This window comes from Phascolarctos cinereus, unplaced genomic scaffold (genome assembly GCF_003287225.1).
Source record: "Phascolarctos cinereus isolate Bilbo 61053 unplaced genomic scaffold, phaCin_HiC Scaffold_5;HRSCAF=322, whole genome shotgun sequence".
Taxonomy (NCBI): domain Eukaryota; kingdom Metazoa; phylum Chordata; class Mammalia; order Diprotodontia; family Phascolarctidae; genus Phascolarctos; species Phascolarctos cinereus.
This window is the reverse complement of record NW_027555958.1, coordinates 444,143,172-444,168,815: the sequence shown is the minus strand read 5'-3', so window position 1 is coordinate 444,168,815 and position 25,644 is coordinate 444,143,172. Positions and strand designations below refer to the sequence as shown.

The 25,644-nt window shown below is 37.2% G+C and overlaps 1 protein-coding gene across 4 annotated transcripts in view; it reads right to left on the bottom strand.

The window, feature by feature from the left end:
- LOC110200206 (BTB/POZ domain-containing protein 8) overlaps nt 1-25,644 on the bottom strand; it is a 110,481-nt gene that overhangs the window by 37,410 nt on the left and 47,427 nt on the right. For all 4 annotated transcript variants that reach the window (XM_020975430.2, XM_020975431.2, XM_020975433.2 and 1 more), the window contains 3 exons: nt 24,028-24,124; nt 19,771-19,859; nt 19,229-19,331 (listed from right to left, as the gene is read on the bottom strand). In XM_020975430.2, the coding sequence (XP_020831089.1) occupies nt 19,229-19,331; nt 19,771-19,859; nt 24,028-24,124 (289 nt within the window). The remainder of the gene's footprint in view (nt 1-19,228; nt 19,332-19,770; nt 19,860-24,027; nt 24,125-25,644) is intronic.

Sequence of the window (25,644 nt, the reverse complement as noted above, 5' to 3'; positions counted from 1 at the left end):
AAGAATGAAAAAATAGAAAATAATGTGAAATATCTCACTGGAAAAACAACTGACCTGGAAAATAGATTCAGTAGAAATAATTTAAAAATTACTGGACTACCTGAAAGCCACGATCAAAAGAAGAGCCTACACATCATCTTTCAAGAAATTATCAAGGAAAACTGCCCTGATATTCTAGAACCAGAGGGCAAAGCAGAAATTGAAAGAAAACACTGATCACCTCCTGAAAGAGATTCCCAAAGGAAAACTCCTAGGAATATTATAGCCAAATTTCAGAGTTCCCAGGTCAAGGAGAAAATATTGCAAGCAGCCAGAAAGAAACAATTCAAGTATTGTGGAAACACAATCAGGATAACACAAGATTTAGCAGATTCTACATTAAGGGACTGGAGGGCATAGAATATAATATTCCAGAGGGCAAAGGAGATAGAATTACAACCAAGAATCACCTACCCAGCAAAACTAAGTATAATCCTTCAGGGAAAATGGTCATTCAGTGACATAGAGGAATTTCAAGCATTCTTGATGAAAACACCTGAGCTGAATAGAAAATCTGACTTTCAAATACAAGACTCAACTGAAACATGAAGAGGTAAACAGGAAAGAAAAATCATAAGAGACTTATTAAGGTTGAACTGTTTACATTCCTGCATGGATAGATGATACTTTTAACTCATGAGACCTTTGTCAGTATTAGGGTAGTTGGAGGGAAAAAAATTATATGCATGTATATAGATAGATAGAGGGCACAGGGTATGTTGAAGATGAAGGGGTGATATCTGAAGAATAAAATTAAGGGTTGAGAGAGGATTATACTGGGAGAAGAAGAAAGGGAGAGGTAGAATGGGGTAAATTATCTCCCATAAAACAGACAAGAAAAGGCTTTTATAGTGGAGAAGAAATGGGGGAAGGTGAGAAGCAATGAGTGAATCTTATTCTCATAGGATTTGACTTAAGGAGGAAATAACACACACACTCTCAATTGGGTATGGAAATCTATCTTACCTTACAGGGAAAGAGGGGAGGAAGGGGACAAGAGAGCAGGAAAAGGAGAGAGGGGAGAGCAGATTGGGGGAGTGGGTAATCAGAAGCAAACACTTCTAAGGAGGGACAGGGTCAAAAGAGAGAATCGAATAAAGGCAGGGTGGGATAGGATGAAGGGAAATATACTTAGTTTTTCACAACATGACTACTATGGAAGTGTTTTGCATGACTACACATGTACAACCTGTATCAAGTTGCTTGCCTTTTCAATGAGAGTGGATGGGGAGGGAGGAAGGGAGAAAATTTGGAACCCAAAGTTTTAAAAACACATGTTAAAAAATTGTTTTCACATGCAACTGGTAAATAAGAAATACAGGAAATGGGGTATAGAAATCTATCCTGTCCTATGGGAAAATAGAAGGCGAAGGGGATAAGAGAAGAGGGGGAGATAGAAGGGAGGGCAGATTAGGGGAAGGAGTATTCAGAATGCATGCCACCTTGGGGTGGGGGGAGGGATGAGATGGGGAAAAAATTTGGAACTCAAAATCTTACGGAAGTGAATATTGAAAACTAAAAATAAATACATTTTTAAAATAATAATAAAATTTTAAAAAAGCAGGGATAATAATTATGATCTCAAAGCTAAAGCTAAAACAGATTTAATTAAAAGAGAAAAACAGGAAAATTACACTGTCACCAATAGTATTCAATGTTGTTTTAGACAATTTAAAATAACTAGTATAAAATATAAAAATTTTATAAAAATTTTTAATAAAATATCTGAGGTATACCTGCCAAAACAGACACAGAAACTACATGAATTTAAACATAAAACACTTTTTCTACAAATAAAGTCAGATTTAAATATCTGGAGTAATGTTTATTGTTTATGAGTAAGTAAAACTAATATAATAAAAAATGACAATTTCACTTAATCTGTTTATTCAGTGCATCCCAATTAAATAACTAAAAATTTTTTTACTTTCATTTTGAAGAATGAAAGGTCAGGAATTAAAAAAAAAACTAGGGAAAAAAGATGTAAAGGAAGAAGAATCAGCATTATCAGACCTTAAACTATATTATAAGGTGAGGGCATTGCTGAAGTATAAAATGGATAATCTTGATTATTTTACATAAAAAATTTTACATAAATTAAACCAATGTAGCCAAGAATAGAAGGAATGCAGCAAATTGGGGAAGAACTTTTATAGACAGTCTCTCAGACAGGATGTGATTGTGTTGGAATACTGCTGTGGTATAGGAAATGATGAGCTGGTTGATTTAGAAAAACATGGAAAAATTTGGACCTATGAAGGAAGATGCTATCTACCTCCAGAGAAAGAGATGACAAGTGAAAATATGCCTAGTATGGTCTTCCATTTATGTGTATGAATGTGTATATTTACAGATATTTATGTGTATGTATATATATCCAACTTTAATTTGTAGTCTTCTTTGGGGGGTGAGGAGGGAGAAAAAAAAAGTAAAAATTACACAGCAAAGAACAAAATAAAACCTAGAAAGAAGCAAAGAAAAGCTGGGTAGCTTTGAAAATAATGTGTAATATTTATTACATATGTTTTCTTGAAATGGAAATTTATTGTTTTATATCGAATCCTCTCTTATGTTCTGTTATGTACATGGAAATTTTTTTTTCTTTTCTTGTTTCGTATTTAAGTTTAAAATGAATAAAAAATTTATGAAATAAATAAGTAAAAAAAAAAAAGTTCACAGACCCCAGCTTAATAATCCCTGATCTAGAGAATCATCAATATATTTTGACAGTCCTTATAATTTTTTTCAAAGACCTAGATCTCATGAAGAATATATAAATGTAATAAAAAAGCAAAGATGCTTTAAAAATTATCATGCCCATGCTCATACTGCTTATTTAGTTACATGTTCATTTTTTGTAATCGGTGTTTCTGCAACTCCTAGAATTGTGTGTAAGCAGTATCCATGAAGAGACAGGAGGCTGATGTGTCATGGTCTATAAACATGAGGCACATGGTATAGTCTTACATGAATGAGAAGTGTGGCTGGAAGCTCAGGAATAAGAAAAGAGATGGAAGGGTTGGAGAAACTGAAGAGTGCATTTCTAACTGTGGTTCTGGTAAATATAATGGGGAATATCCAAAAGAACCATACCTGTGATTAGTCATTATTCTGGTATTGATTCTGGGATGGTGCTGTTAGAAAGACATTTGACTGAGCACAAGCAGTCTAACTTATTCCTTACGGTTTGTTTCATCAATGGTCACTGCCATCATCTTATAATACCCTTTCATGACGCCATGACACCCTCAGGCTGGAGAAACTGGGGACTGATTAGAGTGCTAGGGGAAAAGATAGCTTTTTTGAACCCTTCCTCCCATCTCAAAAGGAAAAAAAATTGAAGAATGGGTAACATTTTTTAAAAAGCATATAGGCAAATTATATGAGCTACAACAATTAGGAAAGAATTCAACCCAGCATTCAAAATAAGATTAGAAGACTAAAAGAGATCAAATCCAGTAAGAATGTGTAAACCTATTCCTTTTATAGTTTTACAGAGCTCAGCCCAGAGAACCTCACTCTCCTTCTCTCTAGAGTAAAAACCCTGAACAGATACATGACTTTTATATAATAATTATTTGGGCCACAAGTTAACTTATGCAGAAAAAACACACTCGTACTGGGAGGTGGGGATTGGCAGCTACTTAAGTGAGAAAGGGAGAAGGAAAAATTGAGGCTAATATTAATGAAAAGTAAATATACTTGAATTGGAAGGTTTAGAGCAAACTGTAAGAATCAAATAGAAATAGAAAATATGTGAATCATGCCAGAGCTAAGACTTCAAGAATGAATCAATGAATGAATAAAAGATTAATTAAACACCTATTACATGGTTGGCACTGGGACACAAATACAAATGACAGCTTCTACCCTCAAGGAATTTAAATTCTAACAGAATGACACAACACACATAGAGAGGTGGTGGCCAGGGAAAGGAACTTTTTGGGGGGAGTCTGACAGGAATGGTGAGCAGAGCCACGGAAGCTCTTGCCAGAAACAATGACAGTATTGATTTCATTAGCATTGCTGGAGCAGGTGGTAGAAAATAACTGGTGGGGTGGGAGTTGGTGAAGAGAGGCACAGTGTTATCTGAATGTACGCCCTGTATGGAGGACACACAAGACGGATGGATGTGAAGTCTTGTCTGGGGCCATCAAGATAAAGTGGATTAGGAGAGCTTGCACTCAATCACCAGTTAACATAAGTCAGTCTCAAGGTAGAGTTGCAAAGATGAATCGATTTATTTACCCATGAAAGGATGCAGAGTCTCTAGAGTTCTGGGTGCAGAGTGTACTGTTCCAGGTACTGGGGGATGACAGGACAGGAGACGTACAGATAGCACAATACGCCTGGCGTGGGTGGACAGTCTCCAGATATTCAAAAGAATGAAACCATTCTGGTTTTGATTGTGTTGAGTTCAAGTGATACAGGGAGCAACAGCACTAGAAAAGCAATAAGTATATTGGGCATAAGTTGTGACCATGGACAGTGTGTGTTACAGTGTAAGTGCTACAGTCATTTGGGCAAGTGAGAAATCAGGTTGGTCTTGAACGGCCAGGGAAAACTTCATGAAGGATATAGGAATCAAGTCATTAAGCAACCTTTCAAATCCTATTCAGAGACTCACACTTTTTGGAACAGGTGGGCTTTTGCTTAAGAAGGGCCAGGATGTTATGTTTCCAGGACAGGCAAGGGAAGAGAGCATTTTTTTACACAAATTTCATGGGAATTACCAGAAAGCAAAGAATAAATTCTGTTCAGAGGGTTCTCTGATGAGGATGTCCCAAGTTTAAATCAATAACAGTCTAAGCCACATCGATCAATCAATAAATACTAAACTGCTAAATGCCTAGTAGGTGCCATGTATTGTGGATACAAATCCAAAAGCAAGACAGTCCCTGACCTCAAGGAACTTACACTCTATTATACATGTCACCTTGCAAGGTGGTCTTTGGGGCTCTCCAAGGATTGGCCCTATGTGGCTGAATTCCTCAAAAGGTCTTCAAGCAAAATTTAGATAAACAATTTTGGGTATATTGTAAAGGAGATCTGTGGTAGAATGGATGGTCTCTGAGGTACATTCCAAATCTTGAAATTCTATTTAACATTTTGATCAGTAAACTGGACAAAGGCACAGATGGTATGTTCACCAAATGTGCAAATGATACAAAGTTGTAAGGGACAGATAAGAATGACAGTCAAGACCTAAGGAAATCTTGACATTTTATCATATAGGGTCAAATCTAATAAGATTAAATTTAATAGGGAAAAAATGTAAAGTCTTACATTTGAGTTTTTTTTTAAATCACAGCATTTTGTTTGGAAAATCAAGGTTCAGGAGTTTAACACACTTGCGAGGTTCTGCTGCATTATAAGCCCAAGAAGTCAACAGTATGATATGACAGCCAAAAAAATCTAATATGACCACAGGCTCCACTGAGTGGCCTGGGAATAAGGAATAATGAGAAGATTGTACTCAGGTACATTAGCCTCTTCAGAACACTTCTGGAGTACGGTGTTCTGTGTGAATCATATTTGGAAGAACATGCTGAGGAGGTCCAGCAGGATAACGGAGGCTTTCAAGTTTGTGGCACATGCAGATTTACTGAAGAACACTTAGAAAAGACATCTTGGTTTAAGTCGTATACACTAGTTGATACTCAATGCGAGCATTTAGAAAATCTTGCCATCAACAGGAAAGCCCTCCTCTTTTGGACTTTGTGTAGGAACCTCCTTCAGAATACTGGCAAACACGTTAGGTAAACATATGTCTCCCTGTTTTATGCTTCACCTGATATAAGAACTTCACATTCTATTGAGAAAATCATCTCTGTAGTTGCATCTGTCACAGATTCTTGTATAATTTTAACATATATGGGAGATCTCTTGTTTAAGACTCTTCTTCAAGGCACATTTTGTGCCACTGAGTTTTTTCTTTTAAATGCACAAATAGACAATAACAATAATAATGGCTGAGTACTTTCAATAGTGCCTTAGTTGGAAAGAGACAGGGACTGAACATATGGTTTTATTGGCACAGGGAACTCTCAGGTGAGGTAACATTTTCTCTGCACCTTGCTCTTAGACAGCTATCTAGAGGAAACACTCTAAGAGGTTAAGTGAGTTGCTCAGGGTCACACAGCCAATATACGTCAGAGGTGCAACCTGAATCCACACCATTCTGGCTCACAGGCCTGTTCTCTATCCACCATGGCACACTGCCTTGGCATACATTATCAGTTTTGATTCTCAACACAATCCTATGAGGGAAGGAAGGAAACAAACATTTATTAAGCGCCTACTCTATACCAGGCACTAAGCCATTTGCAAATATCTCCCATCTGATACTCACAATAGCCCTTGGAAGGTATGGGTTGTTATTATTATCATCCCTATCTTACAGCTGGGAAACTGAAGCAGAGAGAGGTGAAGTGACTTGCCCGAGGTCAAGCTACCTAGGAAGTGTTTGAGGCTGAATTTACAGGCATGTGGGCCTGACTCCAAGACCAGCGCCCTATCTACTACACCACTCACTTTACACATGAGGAACTTGAGTGTGAGAGGTGAAGTGACTTGTCTTTTATCTGAAGTGGGATTCAAACCCAGGTCTCCCCTGACTCCAAGTCTATGAAGCCACTAAGGAACGCCAGAATGCACAGAGCACTGACCCTGGAGTCAGGAAGAACAGAGTTCAAAGCCAGCTTCAGACACTTTCTAGGTTGGTGACCTTGGGGAAGTCATTTAACTCCTGTCTGCATCAATTTCCTCAACTGAAACATGGGAATAATAATAGCACCCACACAGGGTTGTCGTGAAGACAATACTTGTGAAGCGGTTAGCACCTAGCAGGTGCTCAATACACACTCGTTCTCGTCTCTTCTCCTTACGCCCAACGCCATCTCTCAAGTCAGCCGGGTAAAGGGGCTGTCTCTTGCAGAGAGTTGTATGGAATGCTTAATGATGATGCTTTTTAGTAACTAGTAACTGATTGTAAATAGGGATTGAACCCAGGGATTAGCCCTTCACTCTAAAACCCTCATTTTGCTGCAAATGTTTCCTATTACTTTGGTTTTACATTTCTGACGAAGTTAATGGGAATTTCTTGAGTGTGGCTTTTCTTCTTCAGACCAATTACAAAACAAATCATATATTTTGTTTTGCTCTACTATGCATATTTATTACAAAGCTTTTCGTTTTTTCAAATGGGGGGAAGGTGGGAAGGAGAAAAAGTGGATACTTGTCTATTGAAAAAATAAAAATAATTAAAAACAAATCCAAAATGGATCACAGATACTTAACAAACTTAGTTTGATAATCAGCCTTTGGCATCATGATGATTTTGGAAAAAAATATTTAATGTTTAAAAAAAAGAAAAAAACTTCTTTCCAGGAAATAGTCAGTGATTTTATGGAGGTTTGGTATAATTATCAGATTTTGCCTGCACATAAACATGTCATTTTGGTACTGTATAGAGTTTATAAAGTTATACTGATAAACTATATTTAACTGTTATCCAAGATAATGTCTTTTCCATATTGTCAACAGAGGGGTAAGCATGGCCTTCTCCAGTTCCTAGTTCAATTAGTCAATAAGTCTCTATCTAGTGCTAAATATAGGCTCAGTATGGTGCCAAACACTTTCAGGGATGAAAATAAGTACTGATAAACCAGAGTCCTTTCCAATACATCAGGAGTGAAGCAAAGGTGTCCACTGTCATCACTCCTATTTGACAAAGTGTTAGAAATATTAGTTATATCAATAAGAAAATGAATTTGAAGAAATAAGCTTTTTTTTTTTTTGGTTAGGCAATGGGGTTAAGTGACTTGCCCAGGGTCACACAGCTAGTAAGTGTTATATGTCTGAGGCCGGATTTGAACTCAGATTCTCCTGACTCCAAGGCTGGAGCTCTATCCACTGCACCACCTAGCTGCCCCAGAAATAAGCATTCTTCACATATGTGAAGAAGAAATAAAATTATTACATCTTTCAGATGATAAGACGGCATACTTAGAAATTTCTAGAGAGTCACCTAATTTTGAAGCAATAACTTCAACAAGGATATAAAATAAATCCACACAAATTATTGGCATTTCTGTGTAATATCAAAAAAAAACCTAGCAGGAAGAAAAAGAAAGAGAAATTCCATTTAAAATAACTACAGACACCGAGGGACCATTGATAAGAAGAAAATCCCCATATACATCAAAATACTTATAACAAAACATTTTGATGGCAAACATTTGTAAACAAAGTCGATGCCCACTGATTGAGAAATGGCTGAAACAAATTGTGGCAGATCAACATAATGGAATATTACTGTGCTGTCAGAAATTATGAATATGATGAATACAGAAAAGCATGTTAAAATCTACATGAACTGATACAGAGTGAATTAAAGAGAGCCAAGAAAATAATATATACAATGACTACAACAATGTAAATGGAAAGAGCCACAAAAAAGATCAAAAGTGAATTCCGCAAAATTGTAGAAAACAATCATGGCTCCCATCCCTTGGCAGAAGTGAGAGATCTACAAATGTACATCATACTTATTTTCAGACTTTTTATGCTGATTTTTTTCCTTTTCTTTCTCTTTAAAAAGATATTATTTGTTGTATGAATGCCTCTCTGAAAGGGGGGGGGAAGGAGAAATTACAGTGATGTAAAAAAAGAGACACTAATAAAACCCATTTTAAAAAACAAAACCAAAGGTAATTATAGAATAACCACACACACACACACACACACACACACACACACACACACACACACACACACACACACACATACGAGTTTATGTACCAAGATACACACAAACCTACATGAATACAACCACCAAAAAAAACTTGTTTATGGAAGTAAAGATAGATCTAAATAATTATAAAAATATTAATTACTCATGAGAAGACCAAGCCTATATAATAAAAATCATAATAAAATTATAATAAAAATTATACTCAACTTACTTATTCAGTGCCATACTAAACTACCAAAAGACTGCTTTAAAGAATTAGAAACATAGTAGCAAAATTCATCCAGAGGCACAAAAGGTAAATAATAAAAGAAGTGGAAAGAAAGGGAGCCTGGTACTGCCAGATCTCAAAGCACACGATGAAGCAGTAATTATTAAAACAATTAGGTCCTGGTTAAAAAAGAGAGAGAGACCAATCAAACTAGGAACATAACATAGGGAAGCAAACAGCCCTTGTACCCTGTGGCTTCACAAATCCAAAGGCCCCAGCTCTGGGGGCAAGACTCACCATCTGATTAAAACTGCTGGGAAAACTAGACAGCGATATGGCAGAAATTAAGTTTAGATCAAAACCTCACAACTTACACCAGATAAACTCCAAACGGATACATAATTCAGCTATGAAAGATCCTCTCCTAAACAAATTGGAAAAAACAAGGAAGAAATCACTTTTCAGAGCTATGATTGAGGAGTCATGTTCAAACGAAGGAGAAAGAGTGTCACAGAAGATCAATAATTTTGATTATATAAAATTAAAAAGTTTTTGCAGAAACAAATCCAACACAGCTAAGACAAGGGAAAGAGTTAACTTGGGGGATTTTTTTTTCATCAACTTTCCTTGATAAAGGTCTCAATTCCAAGAAAGAAGTGGTTTAAATTTATAACAATAAGACCCACTCCCAAATTAGCAGATGGCTGAAGAATACGAACAGGCAATTCTCAAAGGAAGAAAATCTAAACTGTCTTAGAGCCATATTTTTAAAAATGCTTTAAACCACTAATAATTAAAGAAATGCCAATTAAAACAACTCTGAGGCTCCATCTCATACCCATCAGATTGGCAAAGCTAACTAAAAAAGAAAGTGACAAATGTTGGAGGGTCCTTGGGAAAACAGCCACATTGTTGGAATTGTCTAGATAGGTGCAGTCATGAATAAGAATTTTAAATTATGTTCCCCCAAAATCACTAAACTATTGCATGTTGTCAGGACCAGTGATATCACTACTAGGCTTATACATCAAAGCAATTAAGCAAAAAAGAGGAAACAGTCCTATTTGTACCAAAAAAACCCAAAAAACAAAGAACTATAGCAACTCTTAGTAATGGCAAAGAACTGGAAATTAAGGGGTGCCCATCAATTGGTGAAAGGCTGAATAAGTTACATAGCATATTAATGTAATGTAATACTATTGTGCTGTAAAAAATGAAAAAAGATAGTTTCAGAGAGACCTAGGAAGATCTACATGAACTGATGATGACTGAAGTGAATAGAACCAGGAAAATAATTTATATCATAGCATCAAGATTGTAAACATGAATAATTTTAGAAGACTTAGCTCTGATTAACAAAATTAGAAACCACAATTTCAGAGGACAGAGGAGGAATAATGCCCCTCTCATGACAGAAAGATGAGGGCATGACATACAGAGTGAGAAATGCATTTTCGGATGTGGCTAGCGTAAGGATTTATTTTGTGCTACTGTGCATAAATGAGATGAGGATTTCATTTTCTTCCTTCTCCATTTCTTTCTTTTAGCAGTAGAGGGAAAAGAAAGGAAGAAAAAACCAAATGTTTGATAAATGAAAAAAAAATAGCTGAAATAATAACCTTACTCATGAATGTGAGGTGGTTTTTAAAATGTATGTTTTTAAAAATGATTCCTTTTATGTTTATAAATGTAAGGCATGGGTCCATAGAAACATCTGTTTCTTGCTTCTCACCTAAGCAAACGAGCCTCCTCCAAACCTTACAGGGAGGCAGGAATGGCATGCTCATCTCCAAGGGTTACAACAGAGTAGCTCACATCCCATCCGCATCTCTGTCCGCTCATCAGTCCTCCAGAGTGATTCACCGAGTGTGTCAGTGGTCTTCTCTAGGTCCTCTGGCATTAGTGAGGTATTGTCCATCTGTTAGTCCACAGTCTTACTACATGGCTCCTCAACCCCCTTTTCCAGTCACACAACTTTTAAATCTTATCTTTTATTTTACTCCTCATGCTTATTTTGTTGTTAGTGTAAGAACACCGCCTGTTTGCACTTACAACTCACTCTCCATTGTTCTTTTGGCAAGTCACAATTTTAATTTCACAGAGGTTGTGGTATTCCATGATTCACAGCCATATAGTATGCTTTTAAAACATGAGACAATAAAAATGATATTTTCTTCCAAGAAGAATCTTGGAGTTAAAGCACCACACAATTTCCCAAATACAATCACGACCACTCTCCTTCTCTGATTCGATTTTGGGTCCAAGGTATATAAACTGATAAACCAGCTCTATGGATTATCCATCCAACTGTTTAACATAATTTGGATGACAGGATAGAATTTTTAGGATCACAAATTTAGAACTGAAAGAGATCTTAGAGATCACTCATTTGTCTGGTTTTTTTCCTGCATGGATAGTTGGGCGGAAATCATCATAGACACCTTTTAGAGGCTCTGCAATTTTTTATAGTTTAATGTAATTAGTAAAATAAAATCAACAAACAGCAGCATCTGGAATACCTCACCATTTCTAGGTAATTCTTCCATTTTCAAAGTAGACTGGATGTCCTTCATGATAGCAACTGTCATGTAAGTAAATGTCCTGCTTTGTTTTGGTTGTTATTAATAGAGGATCAATGGAAAAAAAGATGTCTCTCTTGTGTATCTGTATGAAAATATCTTGCAGGAAGACAGCATTTAAGGCAACATTTTGCTCAATAAATAAAATGATTTTCTATAGATCAACAATAACAAACATGGGGTACCTTGGATTCTTGTAAAGATGTGGTCTAATGTAACATACTGCTTGTGAACATCTCTGCTTCTTTTCCCTTAATGACTGCAACAAGGATATGCTTCATATATGTGTAAATTATTTTCATAAATATTTTTGTAGAAATGAGAAAGTAGTGCTATGTGTCAATAGTTACTGATATCTTCTCAAGGGCTCTTTTTTGGTAGCATGATGTTGGTGATTTTTAAAAAAAAATCATTCAATATTCTTTTCTCTTTCACATAGCTTGAGAACTTATCCCTCAATGTCCTTAAAAATTTGTTCAATCTAACATGCATTTTAAAGCACCTACTATGTACAAGTGATTTTGTTAGGCAGTAAGAATACAAAGATAAGACAAAATACAGTCCCTTTCCTCAAAGAGCTCAGATCCATTTGCGAAAAATACATCATACAAATGGTTAAGTATGTTCACTGTTTACTTCACTCTGCATCAGTTCATATAAGCCTTCCCAAGTTTCTCTGAAACCATCACAATAGTAATCAGCACAACAGTAATCAGAATCAAAGACTTTAACTTTTTTACCCTGATCTTCTCATCAAGAATGCTGAAAGTCCTCTATTTCACTAAAGATTCATTTTTTCTCGTGAAGGATTATATTCAGTTTTGCTTGGTAAGCTAATCTTAGTTTAAAGCCTATAGCCTTTGCCTTCTAGAACAGGGGTGAGGACATGTGGCCTCAAGGCCACAATATGCCCTTCTAGGTCCCTGGGTGCGGCCTTTTGACTGAGGCCAAGTTTTACAGAACAAATCCTTTTATTAAGGAGATTTGTTCTGTGAAATTTGGATTCAGTCAAAGGGCCACACTTGAGGACCTAGAGGGCCACACGTGGCCTTGAGGCTGCAGGTTCCCCCATCCCTGTTGTAGAACATCATATTCCACACTCTGTATTCTTTCAAAGCGCTGGCTGTTAGCTCATGGATGATCCTGATGGTGGCTCCTCGGTACTTCAATTTCTTCTTTCTGGATGCTTGATAGATAGATATAGACATAGATCAAGACGTGTGTGTGGGTGTTTAACCTGGCAGCTCTGAATTTTGGCCTGAGAATTTTCATTTCAAAGTTTCTTTCAAGAGGTAATCAGAGAATCTTCCCCCTACCTTTTGGCCACCCCCCCCACCTTTGGCCAACACACACTTTGTCCTCTACTTCTAAGAAATCTGGGCAGTTCTCTTTCAAGATTTCTTGAGGCGGAGCCAAGATGGCAGAGTGAAAGCAGTGACTTGCTTGAGCTCTCCCCCAAACCCCTCCAAATACCTGTAAAAAAATGGCTCTAAACAAATTCTAAAGCAGCAGAACCCACAAAAAGACAGAGTAAAACAAATTTCCAGCCCAAGACAGCCTGGATGGTTGATTGGAAAGGCATATCCCGCCAGGTGGGGAGAGGAGCTCAGTTCGGCCACAGCGAACCTGGAGCAGGCCTCAGGAATGAATCACAGGCAGTTGTGGCGGTTTCCAGACTCCTCAATTCACCAACGCCAAAGACAACTTAGAAGGTCAGTGGGAAAAGTCTGTTTTTTCAGTGACAGAAGAGCTAGGTCAGAGCCAGTTCCACAGTGCAGAGCACAGGGGCGCTGGGGTGGTGGCTGCGTTCTGAGCTTCCGGGACACAGACTGAGGGTGAATCCAGTGGCTGATCAGAGGGGAACTGCTGGGATCTCTTCGCCAGTGCTGACGCAGTAATCTCTTGCTTTGCCCGTGCTTGGATCTGGGTCACAGTTCTGGGTGGCTGTCCCGGGGTGAGGAGGAACTTGTAGTGGCGGTCAGAGGAAACCCTCCTTACAGTTCCAAGAGAGAAAAGACTGCTTGTGGCTGGTCACTCAAAGACCAGAGCACAGGCCAGGAAAAGAGTAAACACCTCAACCCTTATCATACCACCTTGGAAGAACTGAAAATTTACAGGTCCCTAGAAGTATCTCTGAAAACAGCTATACAAACCCCCAAAGCTTGGGACAGTACATTCTCCACACTGGAAGCACACTCCTACTTTAACAAAGAGTTTAAAACTCAAGTAATTGGCTGAGATCATGAGCAAACCTCACAAAAAAGAGTCAGACTATATTATCTTACTTTGGTGACAAAGAAGATCAAAACATACAACCAGAAGAAGACAACAAAGTCAAAGCTCCTACATCCAAAGCCTCCAAGAAAAATATGAATCCATCCCAGGTCTCGGAAGAGCTCAAAAGGGATTTTGAGAAGCAAGTAAGAGAAGTAGAGGAAAAACTAGGAAGAGAAATGAAAGTGATGCTAGAAAATCATGAAAAACAAGTCAACAGTTTGCTAAAGAAGACCCAAAAAAATACTGAAGAAAGTAACACCTTAAAAAATAGCCTAACCCAAATGGCAAAAGAGGTCCAAAAAGCCAATGAGGACAAGAATGCCCTAAAAAGCAAAACTGGCCAAATGGAAAAGGAAGTCCAAAAGCTTACTGAAGAAAATACTTCCTTAAAAATTAGAATAGAGCAATTGGAAGATAGTGACTTTATGAGAAATCACGACACAGTAGAACAAATCCAAAAGAATGAAAAATTAGAAAACAATGTGAAATATCTCACTGGAAAAACAACTGACCTGGAAAATAGATCCAAGAGAAAGGATTTAAAAATTATTGGACTGTCTGAAAGCCACGATCAAAAAAAAGAACCTAGACATCATCTTTCAAGAAATTATCAAGGAAAACTGCCCTGATATTTTAGAACCAGAAGGCAAAATAGAAATTGAAAGAATCCACCAATCTCCCCCCTGAAAAAGATCCCCGAAGGAAAACTCCTAGGAATATTGTAGCCAAATTTCAGAGTTCCCAGATCAAGGCAGCTTCTACATTAAGGGACTGCAGGGCATGGAACATAATATTCCGGAGGGCAAAGGAGATAGGATTACAACCAAGAATCACCTACCCAGCAAAACTGAGTATAATCCTTCAGGGGAAAAAAATGGTCTTTCAGTGAAATAGAGGACTTTCAAGCATTCTTGATGAAAAGACCAGAGCTGAATAGAAAATCTGACTTTCAAATACAAGACTCAAATGCAACATGAAGAGGTAAACAGGAAAGAGAAATCATAAGAGACTTATCAAGATTGAACTGTTTACATTCCCGCATGGAAAGATGAGATTTATAACTCATGAGACCTTTGTCAGTATTAGGGTAGTGGGAGGGGAAAAATTATATGTTTGGATAGATAGATAGATAGATAGATAGATAGATAGATAGATAGATAGAGGGCACAGGGTGAGTTGAAGATGAAGGGGTGATATCAGGAGAATAATGTTAAGGGGTGAGAGAGGATTATATTTGGAGAAGAAGAAAGGGAGAGGTAGAATGGGGTACATTATCTCACACAAAACAGACAAGAAAAGGTTCTTATAGTGGAGGGGAAACAGGGGAAGGTGAGAGGAAATGAAGGAATCTTATTCACATAGGATTTGGCTTAAGGAGGGAATAACATATACACTCAATTGGGTATGGAAATCTGTCTTACCCTACAGGAAAATAGGGGGAGGAAGAGGACAAGAGAGCAGGGGGATGATAGAGAGAAGGGCAGATTGGGAAAGGGGTAATCAGAAGGAAGTACTTCTGAGGAGGGACAGGGTCAAAAGAAAGAATAGAATAAATGGGTGGGGGACAGGATAGGATTAAGGGAAATAGAGTTAGTTTTTCACAACATGTTTACTATGAAGTGTTTTGCATAACTGCACATGTATGGCCTGTATTGACTTGCTTGCCTTTTCAATGACGGTGGGTGGGGTGGGAGGAAGGGAGAAAATTTGGAACCCAAATTTTTAAAAACACATGTTTAAAAAAAATGTTTCCACATGCAACTGGGAAACAAGAAATACAGGAAATGAGGTACAGAAATCTATCCTGCCCTACAGGAAAATAGAAGGGGAAGGGGATAAGAGAAGGGGGCAGGGAGAGACAGAAGGGAGGGAAGACTAGGGGAAGAGGTACTGAGAATCCATGCCATCTTGGGGTGGGGGGAGGGACAAGACGGGATGAAAATCTGGAATTGAAAATCTTGTGGAAGTAAATGTTGAAAACTAAAAATAAATAAATTTATATTAAAAAAAGATTTCTTGAAATTACATGTAGATTCTTTTTCTTTTCTTTTCCTTTTTTTTTTTTTTTGGTTATGGAGTTCAGGTAGTTCAATGATTCTTAATTTTTTTTTCCTCAATTTTTTTTCTAGATGAGTTGTTTTTACTATGTGATATAGTACATTTTCTTCTATTTTTTTTTCAACCTTTTGACTGTTTTGATATTTATTGTTGTATCACAGAGTCACTACCTTCAGTTTGGCCCATCCTAATCTTCAGGAAGTTTGTTGGTACTTAGGCAAGGTTTTGTACCTCTTGTGCCAAGCTATAAATTCCTTTTCTGATTTTTTTCCCCATAGCTCTCATTTCTCTTCCAGTTTTTTAAAACTAGCACTCTCATTTCATTTATAAAAACTCTTTAAACTCTTTTTAAAACTAGTGCTTCACCCCTTCCAGGAATTCTAGTTAATCTGTACCTAAGTTGTGTTTTTCTTTGAGGCTTTCCTTGTAGATGCTGTGCAAGTATTCTCTTCTTCTGGGTTTGCTTCTCAATGGCCCCTATCACCATAACTGCCTTTTATGGTGGGATTTTTTTGATCTGCTCAGTCTTCTAGCCTACTTTCTGGCTTCAGACTTGAAGTTAGAAGACAACTCTGTGCACTTCTGGAGGGAAATCCTGGGATGGTCAAATTGATGCTTTCTTGGTATACTGAGTGTAGTGTTAGTCCAGCTCTCTGGGAGCAAACAGAACAAGTCTGTTCCCACTTTGAAACAAGAACTCTTCAAAGAGTCAAGTGTTACTGTGCTTCCCTCTCCATCTCTCCGCTCCGAAGTCTTCACTTTTCCACATTAAATACTCCCAGTTCCTTTCATCTTAATATAGCATGATCTCAAGGTTCTTTACCATCCTGTCTGCCCTCCCCTGGATGCCTTCCAGCTCATAAATAACCTTCCTCAGTTGTGGTGCCCCAACCGAATACCACAGTATTCAGACCTATACTAGACCTAAGATACTAGGCCTAAGAAGGATCCCTGTTAAGTCTGATCTTATTCAACTCAGTCCAATATTCCAGAGATCTTGTCTGAATACTGTCTCCGTCATCCACTGTGTTTGTTAGTTATCTCCCTCAGCTTTACATTCTCTCCAAGTTTTATAACTATGTCAGTTAGTCCTTTATTCAAGTCATTGATGAAAATACAAAACAACTTCACGCCAAGTACAGATCCCTGGGACATCTGAGGCCACTTCCTATTGAGGTCAATATGATATAAGACTCAAAAAGCTTACAACTTAGCTAGAAGTTCTATTTAACATGAAGTTGTCAAAAAAGGACTAAATACAATGCAGGAGAAGTTCAGATGAGAGAGGTCAGGATAGGGATAAGGAACAGACAGGCACTGAAAAGATTCAGCATTTATTAAGTTGCTACTCTGGGCTAGACACTAGGTACATAAAGATGAAAACAAATCAGTCCCTGCCTTCAAAGACCTTCAGTCCTCCTGGGACAATACAACATGTTTACGGATAAATAAATACAAGGTAAATTCAGAAGGCAGAGAAGTGATCTGGTAAGGGTTTGAAAACAAGATGGCATCTGCACTGGGCTTTGATAGTCATAGACTGTGCAGAGCCATGCAAAAGAAAACGAAAAATCAAGTTGAGGGAACAACAAGGAGACCAGTTTTATTTTTCCTAAAACAGAATGCAGGAAAGGAAGGAATACAAAATGTTATTGGCTAGATAGATAGACTGGGTGTCAAACTGCTAAAGATTCTCAGTGCCAAGCTGAGAAGTTTGTATTTTATCTTAGAAGATTTTTGAGAAGGGAAATGGCAGAATAAGTGCTGAAGGCTGAAATTTCACTGCTATCAGAGAGGTGACAAACTTCTAGTTCAGGTTGGCACGTTCTCTGCTGTTTACAGATTTAGACCACTGCCAAGCACCTTAAGGGGTTCAGTGCCTTGTCTAGGATCACACAACCAAGGTTATCAGAGATAGGACTCGAAGCTACATCTTACGGGTACTGTAGCCAGCTCTCTCACCACTATGACATGCTGCCTCTAATTATAAGTGATATAACAACAATAATTACAATGATAATAACTAATAATTACACAGCACTTTAAGGTTTGCAAAGCACTTTCCTTATCTCAGACCCATGGAAGATAATATTGGTAGTTATGTGGAGAAAGAATTGGTGAAGGGAAAGACTAGAAGCAGGAAGATCAATCAGGAGGCTACTGAGGCAAAGTGGACATAATAGGGGGGCTATCTGGGGACTGGAGAGAACAGAAAGTAAAAGGGAGCAGACTCAAAAGACAAGGTGCAGACAGAATCGACAGAACAAGGCAGCTTATAACTGACTGGATCTGGGGGGCGAGGAAGAGGAAAGAGCCTGGAGTGACTCTGAGAGGCTGTGTACGTGAGTGGCTAATCTGGCGACCTTAACAGGAATGAGGAAGGGAGAAGAGAAAGACTGGGGGGTATGGGTAGGGGAGCAAAAAGTGAGCTCTGTTTTAGACATGATGGGTTTGAAATGACAAGGGGACATCTAGGTAGAGCTGTCCAGAAAGCAGCTAGCAACAGAGGATGTCATTAGAGGTGAGAGATCAGTGATGCACAAACAGATCTGAAAGTCATTCCACAATGATGGTAACTGAACCCACAGAAGCTAATTAGACCAAGGCAGAGTACTTGGAATAGGGGAAAGGAGAGATGGAACCTTCAAGGACAACCATGCTAACATGCAAGAAACAGTAAAATGTATTCTTTTTTTTTCCCAGTTATGTTCAGGGAAAAAAAAAATCAAGAGCAGAGTATCTATAGATTCACGATACATTAACTGCAATTCTATATATTTCTTTCTCAAAAGCAACCTTCTAGTAGATGAGTAAAGTTAATATTCCAAAAAGAAATTTCTTTAGTAATGGTCACCAACCCTGTAAAATAATTATAAATATCTACTTGTGGTTATCCCATCAAGAACATCTGTGGTACTGTATCACATATGTATTTAATGTTCTAAGCTTTTTTTGTAAAAAGCTTTATTTTTTGAACGGTAATTCACAGAGTATTTCTTTTTTGAATCAATTTTTCCATAAAAATCAGAATTCTTTCCAGTTCTGCATATAATACAACTCATACAAATTTAGTGACTAAAAATTAACTTAAGGACCACTTGATATATTTTTGACCACTCTCTAAGGTATCAAAAATATACTAATAAGACAAAAATATAGACATTATTTTAGCAGATAATATTAACAGCAAAGTCTTGTTAAAAAAACTGCCTTAATTAACATATTTAAAAGATTAAATGACTTAGTACTATCTCTAAAAAACTGAATAATCTCAAAAATAAATTTTTAAAAAATCATTCAGGGTATACTTACTAAAGACTGAATCAGCATAGTAAGGCAATTTTTCTGGATCTCAGGAGGTATATTTGCAAAGCTCCTCTCTGACCAACACCTCGCAAAATGCTTTACTATCCACCTATTAGAAATTTAAATTAAGAAGAATTAAAATAACGTCCTGCCACCTTTTAATGATATAAAGTACAAATGATTACATTATAACTAGATGAAATTACAGTTAGAACTTATGGTAACATTCTTAATTCATTCCATGGTAAGATTAAGTGAGCCATCTTTTGTAGAAAAGAAGTTTTCAGCCTAACATTGAGTTAAGCCAATGTAAACAGAACTGAACACAATAAACTACATTTAATAACTGTGCATACTATTAATTCTGTCTACCTTCAAAGCGAGAACTAAACTGGGAAATTAGCTCAATTATCCTAACTTGTTGGCCATTGAAGTTCTAAAGCTTATGTCTAGAAAAAATAACAAATCTGAAAGTGCTATCCAAATAGGAAAGTTATAGAAATAGGACTGCCAAAGTGAAAGGATAAACAGCACTTCAGGTCACTTACTTCATGCAATCATCATAAAGGCTTTCCACTCCCACCGAACGAGCAATAATCAGACATTCTAGTACAGCCTCCAATCTCCCCGGGACAGGCTACAACAACAGCAAAAAACAAAGCACTGTTTTTTGTGAACTGGAAGAGGGACATGCCTTCATTACATTAAGAATCAGTGAGCTAAAAAATACATTTTTACAAAATAATTCAGCACTATTTACACATTGATAAATTAAACAGTCTTTTAAATCAAGACAAATATGTTAGACAGAGCCCTGGGCTTTGCACAGAGGAGCATCTGACTCATTTAGATTCCAGAACGTCCAACATTTTGATTATAGTTTCTTGTCATCATTTCCTCTACACACATTTAACCCTGTCACGTCTAAAATCATGATGAACGGAAAGGCCACTGGCCTGGGAAGCAGAGGATCTGCTCTGCCGTTTCTCACTTCTAAACGTGGACAAGGTACAACCTCTCTGGGTCTCAACTTGTTTGTTTCTAAAATAAGGAGCCAGACGAGTAGATTTCTGAGGTACTTTATACCCCTAAACAGATGTGTTTATGATGATCATGCAACAAAACCAAACTGTTTGAGCTGTTTCTTACAGTGTTTTCTTTGTCTGAGAGTTCCCTATACAAATTAAATCACAGGCCAAGTCTGTATTTCCTATCCCTTTTTAAAGTATTAGATATACTCATTAACTAATACATATGTGTGTATACACACACACACACACACATACACACACACACACACTCACAAAAGCGCATGCCATGGAAGTTTCTGCACTTAAATTAAATTAGATGAAGAATCAAAATACAACAGTGAAATAACATATCAACCAGAAGCAGACAAATTCAGGCATGATTAAAAGATAAATAAAATCATGGAATCTAAAGGTCAACTTTGCAATAATATTCTGAAATATCCTCGATACTTAGAACACAATGTTTAAGTCAAGTCACTCCAAATGCTTCCAAAATACACTTCTTGGTGCTACCTTTGTCCAAATGAGTTACACAGAAGTTACTCTGCTTTATGCTTATTACAAATTTGTAATCACATATTTAATAAGGCATAGCACTTATCAAATGTAAATATCTAATAGTTCACAATGTACATCTGAAGTACTGCCACTTGCAAAAAAAAGAGAAAACTCATCTTCAGATCCGTCTCTGAGCACAGCCTACCATAAGAGCTCTTCTAACATGGCCATCAGTTTCGGACTCGTTTTTGAAAGTGCCATAAGTTTTACAATAATTCCCTCTGCTAAGAATGCAACATGACTTTCAGGACTAGCCTTGTGTTTCCTCAATATAGGAAACTCCTGGTAAGAAAGTGGTGCCTCCTCTGCATGTAGGGTGGAGAGAGTTGCCTGGGACCCTGAAAGATTGAGGGACTGGCCAACAACACATAGCCAGTGTATGTCAAAACACAACTGGAACCCAGGTTTTCCTTATTATGAACCTGGCCCTCTTTCTATACCACACTGCCTCTCTTAAAACAAAATAAAACTGAATTGGGGCACCTAGGTGGAGCATTGGATACAGCACTGGCCCTGGAGTCAGGAGGACCTGAGTTCAAATGTGACCTCAGACACTTGACACTTACTAGCTGTGTGACCCTGAGCCAGTCACTTAACCCTACTGCCTAGCAAAGAAAACAAAAACAAACAAACAAAAAAAAACTGAATTAAAGTTAATCTGTTTTAAGTATAAGACAAGCTTGGAAGTAACTCAAGACACCCTGTACCCTAGTTAGTTTAACACAAACATATAAACATACACACAGATGGAAACCACTATACAGGCAGTAATCATTGAACAAATACCCAACTTACAAAGGATCCATATCTACATATGACCATCCCAACTCCATCATTAGCATTCTTCTTCCCACGCTCTTCTCTATTTCCACAAGGATTATCATATGCATGATTATCATAGTACTATAATATAATCTACTTTGGGGGAAGCCTATCACTTTCTTGTTTTCAAGAAAATAGACTTAAAAGTAGAAAGAAGAAAATGTGCATTTTTAGAAAGTTAATCTTTAAAAGTGTTCCTTGGTGGTGCCTTCTGTCTTCTGCTGTTAGGTCTCTGCTATAGCACTCAACCTATAAAGAAAGTGGGGGATGAGGGAGGGAGGGAATCAGAGAAATCAGTATTGAGAGCGCAAAGAATGACAGGTGTCTTTTCTGAGCAACCAGGTTTCTGTGATTTCAAAGAGATGGAAGGCGTTTGAGAGAAAGAAGTCTAATATGAAGGGCAATTTATTAACAACAGATAAGGGCTCTCAGATGTCACAATGCAAGGGGAGGCAGAATGGAACAGAAGAGTACACATAGGGTGAATAGGGGGATACGGGTCATGGGATTGATAAAAGGGGAAAGGAGTTTTCATCTAGTCAGTCTTTGACAAATTCTTTGACTCCTAAGCACAGGCATTAGGAAAGGAAAGGGTTTGCTATCCATGGGTCGGTAATAGTTAAGTGACCACCATCATCATTGCTACCTTCATCTTTGGTCCTAAGCTGATTGGATCTGGTAGTAAGAGGCCTGTTGTTTGGGCCCTGGCTGGTCAGGGAGCAGTAGAATTTGTCACTGACCATAGCCCAAGCCCCAGGACTAACAGTGACTGGAGTCTCTTGTCCTCAGCAGGTCTGAGGGCATGGTGAATACAGGTCTGCTGTTTGGACCCGTGCTGGTTATTGGGTAGGAGATTTGCTCACTCTCTCCAGTCTAGCTTCCTTGCTGATTTGATTTTATCCCTTCCTAGTAGGGGGGACAGGCAGAGGGGGCCTGAGACTTTGACCTTGGTCCTGACTGGATCTTCCTGCCTCCAATCCTTCCTGGAAGCGACATTTTGTTTTTTCCTGTCCAGCTGCACATTTTTATAGTCCTGAATACAGTAATTCCCATGTCTAGTGATGGGCAAAAGAGAAAAGGACAAGCAAGGAATATACTTCCCTTAACAGTGATGGTTTGTTCGTTTTTTTCTGGGGAAAAAAAAATGAGACGCCTCAAGGAAAAGACCAAAAAAAAAAAAGTCCTATTTTTAAATGATTGTGACTCAAATGAAATTTTAATTCTATTTGCAACCCCTTCAAGTACAAGTTTCTTTACGATGTTCAGGGTCATGCTGTGGTTACATGAATCCCAAATCCCAGATACATACTTTTCTCCTTCCACTCAGGAAACCAATAAGTGAATCTTAGTTTTTTGTGAAAAAGAACAAAACCACAAAATGGATAATCAGCATTCCTGGAAATGATTGGAAATGGTGATTATATATCCTAGACAACTAAAATATCCATCTACTTGAAATTATTCACAAGTTCATATATTTAATGCTTGTATCCTATCTACTTTTTTCCCCCTTCCAAATCACATTCCTTTTTTATTTCTTCAAATACTTTATTTTTTTCTAATTACATGTAATTTTTTTTAACAATCATTTAAAAAATTTTCCATTTAAATAGTATTTTATTTTTTCCAATTACATTTTTAAAACATTTTAATATTCACTTTTTAAAAATTTTGAGTTCCAAATGTTCTCCCTCCCTCCCCTCCCTAAAAATGGTAAGCAATTTGATACATACGCTGTCTACTTTCAAAATGACTTAAGGCAGGTAGAATAAAGCACAGTGGATGGTAAGATACATAAAAATAGAACAGAGGCAGTCTCAAGGAATATGCAGATGCTTTCAGGCACTTGAAGTGAGAATATTATATCACTTGAACAGTGAATTTCCCTCTAAAATTTCACTAACGCAAAAAGGAAAACAATTTGTTATATAGGTTTGCTTTCTGACAAACAGAAAGCATACACGTTCATTTGGAACAAATAAAATTTTTCCCAAAACTAAATGCAAGGGAATAATTTATTGTATTGCATGGATCCTTAGATAAATAAATTAGTGCATAATAAAAATTCCCAACCAAAACGAAGATATACTGACAGATTTCCTATCAGCCTTCTATAAAGACAAAGAGTTTAACATTAAATCATAGCCTAGTGAAAGGCATTTCTGTAGGGCCCTGAGATAATGTGGTCCAGGTACTTTGCTTTATGATGGTCTAACTTAATGCTTGCTAAATACATAAGGCTGATCGATTTCTCAGCTGGGATCACCTTTCCTTAAGAGCAGCATGCTCTTAGTATTATAAAGAGCTGAACACTATTTTCTCTTGGAATTCAAAATCCTCTGGGTACTTTAGGTCTATACACTGGATATAAGCTTTCAGAGATACAGTACATACCTTTTGGAAGAAATTACAGTAGTCTTTTTTAAGAATATAAAGTGTTACTTCTTTTAACCCTTCTAATCCATACATATCCGCCAGGTTCAGTATCTGACTAAAGCAAAAAGAGTAATGATCAAAATCAGACAAATAGATTTTGCAATTACAAACAAAATTTGCTTAGAAAACTGAGTACAAATTACTTCCACTTCTTTCTGTTCTAAATAACAACATGCATGTTTTATCGTAGATATCAGTAAACATGGTACCATCTGAATGAAGGGCTTGCTGCATCATCAGTGACAATCAAATGGAATAAAGGAAGGCAAATCAACTCAAACCTCTTGTGCCTTTGAGGGACAAGTTATTTGTCCAATTGAAGTAAAAGACAATTCCACGAACAGTGAACTTAATGGGATGGGAAAGGAGAAGATCTCTCAGTAAAAAAAAATTAATATTTATTAAATAATATACAAATTTATTTAAAATAATTTAAATAAGTCAAATCTGCCATGGAAGTCAATGATTCTTTTACAAGTACAAATTAACTCCTCAACGCTATCTCACAGGGCTGAGAAAAACCAAGATCATCTAGGAAAACAGAGAGGATTGCAGGGTTCTTCAATGGCCCCAGAAATATTCGTCTGGTCAGTTTCTATTGTTCTTTTTTAAAACACCAAAGGGAAAACAGATTTTTAAATTCAAACTACAACTTTTCTCCCACAAAATACTGACTATTTACTTTAATAGAAGACATGTTACTATCTATCTTACACAAATATTAATATTCACAGAGATTAATGCAATCTATAACCATATTGGTATATGGAAAAAATCTGAATTTGGACCAAGTTCTTAGATTATCATTTCTATTTTGATCTATCAATAAAAGTCTCATTCCTAATGATTAGCTTCCTTGAACAATTACCACAGTAAAAATAAAGAAAAGGCCCTATATTTAAGCCATTAGTTACTTATTAGTAATTCTAATTAGTAACGATAACAATAAAAAATACTGAATAAGCAACCATCAGTTCATGGGCAATTTTGACCCACTTTTCATTTTTTGAAAGTATCTAAGAGGGCAAACAGAACCATATCATACAGGGCATGTGACCAGTCTAGAGAAAAGTCATTTCATCTAGACTATTGTAACTGAACCTCAGTTTTAAACAAACAATGCTAAATTAAATCACAAAAGGCAGTAAGGCATAGCCAGCTTCACCGTCAGGAAGACCTAGTTCAAGTTCTTCCTCAGACACATCCTGGATATGTGACATTTGGCAAATCACTTATCCTCAAAGTTGCCAAATGAAATCACAGATCTAGACAACCCCACTTCCCATCCCCAATTAATTCCCAGCCAACATCCCTACTAAAAAGAGAGAGAGAACACTTTAGAACAGGGGAATCTATCATGATTTTCTGAGGGTGGGTAGAGAATTATCAAACTGTTTTATTCCTTTTACTCTAAATTACAACTGGCACAATACTCCAGTATTTCAAGGACTGTACATATAAAATGCAGATGATGAAATCCGTGACCTATTGTAGTTTACACTGTGAATGAGAAGATAAAATATGAAGAGACAAAATAAAACAATTACCAAGCAACACTGGAAAAAGTAAAAGATG